The sequence below is a fragment of the Ooceraea biroi genome, chromosome 9, assembly GCF_003672135.1.
Source record: "Ooceraea biroi isolate clonal line C1 chromosome 9, Obir_v5.4, whole genome shotgun sequence".
NCBI lineage: Eukaryota > Metazoa > Arthropoda > Insecta > Hymenoptera > Formicidae > Ooceraea > Ooceraea biroi.
In genome coordinates this window covers 4,393,126-4,402,554 of record NC_039514.1, presented here as the reverse complement: position 1 = coordinate 4,402,554, position 9,429 = coordinate 4,393,126, and the positions used below count along the sequence as shown (strand labels likewise).

The 9,429-nt window shown below is 32.7% G+C and overlaps 2 protein-coding genes across 2 annotated transcripts; both read right to left on the bottom strand.

The window, feature by feature from the left end:
* Positions 1–390: 390 nt before the first annotated feature.
* On the bottom strand, positions 391–8,902 carry LOC105285042 (aminopeptidase N). Its single transcript, XM_026972615.1, has 11 exons — positions 7,937–8,902; positions 7,085–7,578; positions 6,351–6,690; positions 5,575–5,680; positions 4,552–4,627; positions 3,826–4,199; positions 3,379–3,653; positions 2,914–3,104; positions 2,089–2,367; positions 1,915–1,990; positions 391–535 (listed from the first exon to the last, which is right to left on the bottom strand). The coding sequence occupies exons 1-11, from the start codon at positions 7,940–7,942 to the stop codon at positions 488–490; spliced, it is 2,265 nt and encodes a 754-aa protein (XP_026828416.1). The 5' UTR covers positions 7,943–8,902; the 3' UTR covers positions 391–487.
* LOC113562566 (endoplasmic reticulum aminopeptidase 1-like) lies at positions 5,651–6,323 on the bottom strand. The gene is made up of 2 exons (XM_026972319.1): positions 6,197–6,323; positions 5,651–5,990 (listed from the first exon to the last, which is right to left on the bottom strand). The coding sequence occupies exons 1-2, from the start codon at positions 6,238–6,240 to the stop codon at positions 5,789–5,791; spliced, it is 246 nt and encodes an 81-aa protein (XP_026828120.1). The 5' UTR covers positions 6,241–6,323; the 3' UTR covers positions 5,651–5,788.
* Positions 8,903–9,429: the final 527 nt, after the last annotated feature.

Here is a 9,429-nt window from a genome sequence, read left to right as displayed (position 1 = left end):
GTGCTCTGCTGATATAACGCGCATGTTATCGATGTGGATGGCGTACATGTGAGCATTCGATCATACCCATGAATAATAATAATATCCATTGTTATCACAATATTTAATATGTTAGTGAAGCCTTCATTGAATACGCATGTTGATAATTAAGCAGCAATTTCGATAACGTTAACTGCACAAAATATATGTTTGTGGGTGTTTTTCCAGAGCATTGATTGAAGCTCTCGTTATTATTTTGTGTATGTCGTAAAGAGATCGTATGTAGATTTTATTAATTCAAAAACTTTTGCATTAAGAAGTGGAGGATGCTTGTAATCAGCAAGTTCCCTCTGCCTCAGCATGATACCATTTCCCCTTGTTTTCTTAGTAACATCGTTATAATTCTGCATTGGATCAACGAGGTCTATGTTTTCGACGAGATGACTCGATAGTCTTTGCGTGGGGTGGGTAATGCAGGTGGAAGGGCTTCGCTTTCGGCCGAACTCTCTCATTCTCCTTCAGTATTACCAAAAAAAACTTTGTGAAGAGAAACTTTCTGAAAATATGAAAAATTTATATGAAATATGTCAGGTAAATTTTTTGGGTAATTATGTACTTTAACGGACCCAGCCCCGATGACCTTGACCTTGACATATGTTGTCAAGGTCACCGTCCTGAGTGACCTTGAAGAAGTTTTAGCCGTCGCTCGTTGTTTGTTAAAAAGTTATAAACAAAGAAAGTTTAATGATTTCGCACGAATTTTTAGCTGTCCACGTGAAGCAAGAACATGATACTGACATATATTACAAAGGTTACCTTCCCGAATAACCCGCACTAGGTTTTAGTCGTCGATCGTTGTTTATGAAAAAGTTATTAACAAAAGAAATTTCGAAAATATAGTAGTTATTTTGAAAGAATATTGAATATTGAAAGATATAAACGACGAATATGTATGTGAACGAAGAAAGGAAAGTCATTTAAAGCAGTGAATTGTTAATATATAGAATAGCTTCTTTTAATATAAATACAAAGTATTCTTCACTTTAACCAAAAGCACAAACAGTTAAATACAAAGTATTCTCTGCTTTAACTGAACCTAACCTAACCTAACCTGGTTAGGTTATATTTTCCGAAACTGGAGCCCCGGACACATACGTTCGTTATCAGCCCGCTTCGCGGGAGGGCGGGGGGCAGGGGCTTCGCCCCCCCCCCCGCCGGGGCCAGTGTAACAGATTTCACCGTACAGATTTTGATCACCTGGTACACGCCACGGATTCCGCCGGGGGGACGGGCAAAGCCCCCTCCCCCCGCCCTCCCGCGAAGCGGGCTGAAAACGAGCGTATGTGTCCGGGGCTCCAGTTTCGGAAAATATAACCTAACCCAAACCTATTTCTGATTTAAAGCTAAAATTCCATCAAATATACTCTTTCGTAAACGTATATGGTATCGTAAAATTATGCTTTATTCTTTACACATTTTTGTTAATAACTTTTTAACAAACAACGAGCGAAGGGTGAAACCTAGTGCGGGTTATTCGGAAAGGTGACTTTTGTAATATATGTCAAACTCAAGTCCTTGCTTCACGTGGACAGCTGAAAATTCGTGCAAAATTATTAAACTTCTTTTGTTAATAACTTTTTAATAAATAACGAGCGACGGCTAAAACCTCTTCAAGGTCACTCAGGAGGGTGACCTTGACAACATATATCAAGGTCAAGGTCATCGGGGCTGGGTCTGTTAAAGTACATAATTACCCCAAAATCCTCTCATAATTAACATTTTTAATACAAATACGATAACAAGACATTACTTTTTATACTGTGCGTATTCGTATATTCGTATATGCAGTAATTTATAAAGCTAATAATAAAGCTAATAAGTATCAAAAAATAAAACATACGAAAATAATAAGAAAAATGGAATTATAAAAATTACCTCATTAATTTCATCTTCAGAAAATGAACGATTTATAATAATACATAAGAGTTTGGCTTTATCGGAATCTGAAACACTGCAAAAAACTGAATTAATAGATTCGAAATTATATTATACTGGTAAAGAAACTTACAATACGTTTGAAAGAGCAATTTATAAAAATAATTTTATTACTTGTGTGTCGTAAAATATCGCTTCGCACGGCTGCTTATATAACTTGCTGCATAAACATCAAACATGAAATAAGGAAAAGGTTTGGAACTGCTGTCTTTCTTGCTAGGAGATGAATTAAACAACACGTATCTAGCAAGATCGAATTTTCCAACACACGAAATATAATTATAGATTTTAGATTCATTTGTGTATGACAATTCCACCAATTTCAGCAAAAGACTCTCATTCGCCATCATCGCACCTTTGCAATACGTCCATTCTCTCCATTCTGGCAAAAGTCTATAACATGCAGAAAATGAATAAAATTCGATAACAAAGTTCTTATTATAGTACAATTAATTATTAACAGATTTCGCAAAATTTACAAATTTCCCGACAACATGCTGACGAAGGAACGATAATATATACAACAAATTACATATAGTAACTATATCTATAAGTAACAAAAAATTATTCTGACAAGATGAATTTGCAAAAATTAAAGGAAACAATATAAATATTTTAAAGCAAGTTGAGAGCGAAAACTAAGAAATATATTACGTTTTGTGCATACCATATGATTTGTGCTCCAAATTTGTTATATTGTACTATTTATAAATTTCATATTCACATATACAAATATAACAGAAAAAAGTTTAATCCAACTGCAATTAATACTAATCTGTAGAAAAGTTTCCACAAACCATCATTATGCATATACGATTTAACAAACAGTTAATGCTTTTTTCAAAAAGTTCCGCATTTGCGACTTTTAATGTCTCGAATTTCATGTATTATACAAGAGAAATACCACCACAAAAAAAAGAATGTAATTGCAAGAATTACTTGTGCTTTATGGGATCTTCCAGGTGTTCCCTCAACTTATCATTAGCAATTTGTTGACACTCTTTATCACCAAAAATACATGCCCATCTTACAGCCTCTTGGCGCAACCACTTAGTAAGATCGTCCTCATCGGACTTTTCGTTGTATGATAATGTGTAGAGCAACGTTTTCAAGATAGAGCCCATATCTTCCTATTTATTATATATAAATGTTTTGTTGTTTATAAAAGTAAATATGGAAAGTTATTAATCCTTTATTATTTCAATAAACAATATATAACTCCAAACTGTTTTGAATTTGTTTATTTAAATTACTAATATAATATATATCGATATTCTCTGCATATTAATTGTTCATGTAAAGTCCAAATACTATAATGATATTTTATACACTATGCACTATGCATGTAATGTAATGTATAATATGCTTCTTAACAACTTTTTACTAAATTTATGACTATCTCACCTGTAAAGGTTCGCTCTCTTCAAATAGTAAGAAATGCGATAAGTCTCTAAAAATTTGGAACATAGGATACCATGCTACGTAATCCGTCTCGCGCCACAAATAGGACATGAGATACTTAAACCTGTAATATGTAACTTCTCCTTTTTTGAAGAAATAATATGTGTCATCGATGAGTTTAGCGCGGTTAAGAACATGAATATTCTCATATTTCCTAAATTTTAAATAGTCTGCAATGAACTTTAAGCTCTTCTCATCGTATTTTACACGATAGTACCCTATTGCGCAATAAATATTATTAGAAGTTACCATCAATTCGATGCATAGTAAATATAAAAAATAAATATGCATGTTACAATGTACATCATTTGTGTGAATATTGAGAACATAGAAAACTATAAATAAAATATAAAATAAACTCTGAATATCAATTTAACACACGATATTCACCAGTTTGTTGTAAATTTAGTATGATCCATCCATCCTTATGAGTAAGTGGCACAGATATGTTATACTCTGTGCTATTCCTTGGAGGTAACCAAAGATGAGGGGTCGTATTATTGAAGTCTAACTGTTCCCATGTAGTGAAAGTGATAGGTATCCACTGAAGTAGTACTTGCCAATATCCATCGATGTAATATTCCTCTTGAAGATGAGATATTAATAGCAGATTTTCATTTCGATGAACACGTACAATAAAATAATTCTTTCGCGTTATCCAGGGCCCTATTATATTTTTCATGGTAGGGTTACCTAGTTCTGGATTATCCATGTTAACTTGCATCATATTCCATAAATCACCCGGCGTAGGAGACTTAAGAAAGCTAAATGTATAAAATTTATTATAGGTTTTGTTATAACAAGAATTATAATAATTTAATATATAAAGTTTACATAAATACATAATTTCTACTACATACATAGCATTACATAACAAGAAAAGATATTAGATTAGTAATTAAATATAAAGAGTAAAGCCAACTCAAACGTAATTATAATAAACCTTAATAATTATTATAATAACCCTTAATTTGCATGAAATTCTATATTTAATTTTAATGTAGTTTCCATTGTTCGTAATCAAATAATAATGAAAGATCACTCTAAACTAGGCACTCTATAATTATACTGTTGTGTTTATTACGTTATTTTGCTACTGTATTACAGAATACTTACGTGTTCATGTAATTCTTGATAATATCTTGAAACTCGTTGCCCATAATATGTTGTATCATGCGCAATATGACAGGTGCTGTAAAAAGGCATGTAAGCATATAGTATATAAAAGACAAGTAGGTATTTATAAAATGTGAATCTATATATTCAAACATGTAAAATATTTATGAGATAAAATGTATTTAAAATACATTGTCAGATATTGTTTTATATATTAATACCTCTTTTAAATGTGTGGCGATTGCATCGCCGCAGACCCAGAAATTAGAAAGACGCGACCCAACGTATCATGATACACATATACACGCACATATACATACGCGTACATACGGGTACAGAGTCAACAACTGAAGAAGGTAGACAACACGCGAGACGGAAAGCGAGAAAACAATAATAGAGGAAGCCGTTACAGACAACCGTCGTAATTTATTAAAATCAAGTAAAAGTTGTATTTTGCTATACGGATTGCGCCGATGCACATGCACGTCATATTTAAAACCGCGAGTCAAAGTTTAGAGACGGTTAAGCGTAGCCCACGGAATGGATAGGAAAGCGAAAGGTTTTCTCTCGGGAAGATTTTGAAGTCTTCGAGAGATTTCCAGGAGGACACAGAAGTCGAGACTGGTGAGCAAACAAGCAGAATAGTATTCGACCGGTATCTCTCAGCGAGTGCGGACGTGTTCAACGGGTGTATTCGGAATTCAGATTTACAATAAATTTCGGACTGACTCTCAACGCAAAATTAATATTTCCTTCTTTTGTTACACCCGGACACATTATTCTCCTGACACACAAAACACAGATAACCAAAAATGTAATCTTTCTTAAGTAATATACATATAATACATATCCCATAAAACATTTTGCATAACAAATCAATTATATAATAAGATACATAAATACGATATATGTTAATATATTACAATTAAGTTATAATTACAAATATCTTTTCGATTTTCTATTATTTTGTGTTAATTACAGCTAAACGTCTACAGAGCTTTATTTATTCTTATTCTTTCTTACCTTTGTTATAAATTGGATAAGAGAAAAGTGATTTAATTTGTGATGGTGTTTGGACTTCATATGAAAGAGGGTTCATAATATTTGTGTCGAGACGAAGACAGTCTTGCTAAACTTGAACCACGAAAAATCCAGAAGTCGCCATTTCGGAAAAATCTATAAAGGAAAACCATATTTGATTGAATGAATATTGAACCGAATATTACTGAAGCTTGCGTTAATAATATAAAAGACCCTTATCTAGAATTTCCACATGAAGAAGAGTGGCAAGCCCTTCACTCAACCATAAGTCGGACCACCACGACGGGGAAATTGCATTATCTAACAACTGATGTAACATTGCATGCGCTACTGTGAGTGCTACTTCCCGTTTGTGGACACTGCTATTTGTTTCTTTACGATAAGTAACAAGTGATTCTCTGTAACATAATATTTAAAATCTTGCTATATACTTATAAATGTAAAGATATAAAACGTTTAACATAATGGTATATATAAATTCGTAATGCTACTAATGTCATCGAACTGTAATGTACCTATTTTTTTCTTATTTAATAAAAATGTGATTAATAATTTTACGTTAATAATATATTAGCAAATAATAATAATAAGTTTGTCACTATACTTATAAAGAATGAAACTCCATTTTCCGATGACATCCTCTGGCATAGTCGGAATTACAAGTTGATCTATACTTGTGGCAATTTTAGGAATTTTGCGGTACCAGTCAGAATTTAGGATCTTCTCAATCACGGAATCTGAGAATTTCATAAAATTGTTCGCCCTAGATCTACTCCATATCGGAGAAAAGACATTTTTTTTAAAAGTTCAATTGTAGGATGATATGAATATTCCTTGCGAAATCTAAGATCTAAATCAGTTAGTGTAAACATCACTTGATATGTAGATATTGAGTTTTCAATGACAAAATGGGTCCACATCCAGTCTTGTTTATGATTATCTTCTACATATCTTTCAGCTGGCAAGGTCGGCCATATCTTATATTTCGTCTCATGATTGAATCTAATGACAAATGTTGCTTTAAATTCCGGCTCGTCCCAACACGGAAACCATTTTCGAGCTTCAATAGATTGAATATTTGTTGCCAACAATCTATTCCTGTTTTAAAAACAATTCTCATTTAATATAAATTATCATCTCATTTAATTGTCATCTCATTTAATATAAATTGTGTGAAATAATGTTTTGAATAGAATCCATTATCAAGTTGAGCATCAGGCAAGCATAGTGCTTTATTTAAAGCACAACGTTTAGCATATTTTATTATTACGTGGTATTATTGAGTGACAAATATTTTGAAAGGAATGTTTAACATATTAATCTCATCGCAAACATGAGACAATCACTCAAAATTATTTATTACTCTATAATAATACGTAATAATTATTATTGTACATTAATGTGTATTTTAAATTAATGGATATTTTTAACGAGGTAGTTTTAATAATGTGGATAGTTTAATAATATATATGTAATTATTATGTTAACTCACTGTAGATTTGATTGAGGTTTGAATAAAATTTTTAAATAATCTTCCTCCTCTTTGTCATAAGGAATAGTTTTATCATAAGTTATGAAAAGGGTATAATTTTCAGGAAATAGTGAGTACTCGAAATAGAGATCTAGAACATTCTCTTTCTTGGAGTAGATTTTTTCCATGGGTTTATATATCTCACCATTCTTCATAACCAACTTTATCGAGCCTTTTTCAATCATATCGGGACTGTGTAACCTTATATTTACTGTTGATTTGAACACTTCAATATCAATTTCGCATTCGCCACGAAACTCATCTAACGTTTTAGAAATTACTATGCTGATATTATAGTGTCGTGGCATAACATCTTTTGATAAACAATAACTAAATTCTTCATATGCTTTATTTTCGGTTCGCTGTTCCGCTTGTATACATGGTATCATAGTAGTGAGCATTATACCACTTAGAAATAGTTGAAGGAATGAGGTGCCAAGTTTTATTTCAAATATCTGTAACACAATTTGGTTATCAGAAAAATTTAAATATAAATATCGAGTATATCCTCTCGTAAAAACGTTATTCTTTTTCTTTTTCAGTAATAACATTATTATTAATAATGGTAATGTCATTTTACAAGATGTTAAAGGTTTATGCATTTTGTATATCACATCTGAGAGAGAGTGAAATTTTAGCAAAATACATAATAACTCGCGATAAATAAGTGAAATACTATTTATTTCTTGATGTCAACAAATCGTGCTCCCGACATGCTTCTCGTATCTCTACCGTACTACATTGTTTGCTCTTTATACATTATTTTATCTTTAAATGGAAATAAATATATCAATATTATTTCTGATGACTTACTTGCATTTTGAAGCGTAGCGATTTTAATGTAAATATGAAGAAATCAGTATAATTAGTTCTTATTACCGCTAAAACAGCCCTTTACGTTGGAAATATATCACTACGCTACCATCGTGGTATCTTACCACGGCGAAGGAATACGAGTATCTGAAATGATACAAGAAGTGGGAATAATGTATAAACATGCTTAAGGTCACACATATAATATAGTTCTATCAGTCGCAGACCAAAGTATGTCTGTAGAATGTAAACAGATTAGTAAAGACAAATAAACAGCTCGTGCCAAATTATAACGGTTAGATTATTATCTCTCTGTCTCTCGTTCGCTCGCTAATAAATTAAATCGTGCATGTGTGAACGCACCTCGAGAGACAAAATCACTTTGAATGTGTATGTGCGAGCATACGTACGTGCACCTGAACCTAAATTGCATGGAAAAGAAGAAGGAAACGTCACAATTCTAACATACTATTACAATATCTCAGGATTGACTGCTCCAATCTTTTTCAAACTGATTGCAATCGAAAGTTTACATCCATGTTATATTATAAAAGTGCCGTTAGATTTTTTATTACAGCTTTAGTTCCTGAAATATTTTAATCAAAAGTTTGTTTAACGACGCTGCCGCGTCGCTTGATAATTATTTTGCTGACTTATTACTTTGAATAGTAGAACAATGTTATACAAGAAAAACAAAATGTGCGGTAATATTGTTACGTCCAAACCACGTATCTCTCACGTTTAAGCGAGAGTCGAGCCGACCGAGTTATCGGAAAGAAGGTCAGCGGCTAAAGGCCACTCTTACACTTCTTCCGAATGAAAGTCTGCTCGTTGGTTCTTTTTATGTAAGGAAAATGAATCCCTATTACAAGGGACAGGACCTCGTGCGATTAATTGAGGAAGGGGAAAGGTAAATAAATTAAACGGAATTTAACATAAATTAATAAACATTGAATTTATTAAATTTATCAATTAAAGTAATTCATCATTTAATGAGCAAATATTAAAGTTATTAAAATTATAAATCAAAATTATAAATCATAAAATCAAATTATACTTAAAAATATAAATATAAAAATTAATGAATTAATAAGTCGTTCACTGGGACACTTCGGGGTCCGGAGTGTGGGTAAAGGGTGGAGGAATAATAGGCGGTGGATCCGGAAGAAAAGATGGTAAATGCGAAAATAAAGGGTATTCATCCGGGGAATAGTTTTGGCTGGGGTGATCGGCAAAGGTTTCTATATGTTCAGGTGGGATTGGCGAAGGAGACCGCGAGATATGACGCGCGGGGAAATCCTCTGTTAACTGATCTAGAGGGATGGGTGAATAGGATGGAGACGACGTTTGGTTCGGTGGAGGAAAGATATCGTGTTCAGTCAGAAAGGCTTCTATCTTTTAAAGAAATTCCTCCACTTCCTCGTCTATGGTTACCTCTTGTTTCAATTGGGGGGAAATTACCTGGTGTGGTGGGATGTTAAACTCGCAGGGTG

What these genes read in the sequence shown, in the direction of transcription:
- LOC105285042 (XM_026972615.1), bottom strand. An exon ending in ATCAAGAATTACATGAACAC is followed by an intron (nt 4,200 to 4,551) that starts GTAAGTATTCTG and finishes TTATACATTTAG; the next exon opens with CTTTCTTAAGTCTCCTACGC. An exon ending in CGATATTTTACGACACACAA is followed by an intron (nt 1,991 to 2,088) that starts GTAATAAAATTA and finishes AGTTTTTTGCAG; the next exon opens with TGTTTCAGATTCCGATAAAG.
- LOC113562566 (XM_026972319.1), bottom strand. Translation starts at nt 6,240, where the DNA reads ATGCCAGAGGATGTCATCGGAAAATGGAGTTTCATTCTTTATAA. An exon ending in TGGAGTTTCATTCTTTATAA is followed by an intron (nt 5,991 to 6,196) that starts GTATAGTGACAA and finishes ATTATGTTACAG; the next exon opens with AGAATCACTTGTTACTTATC.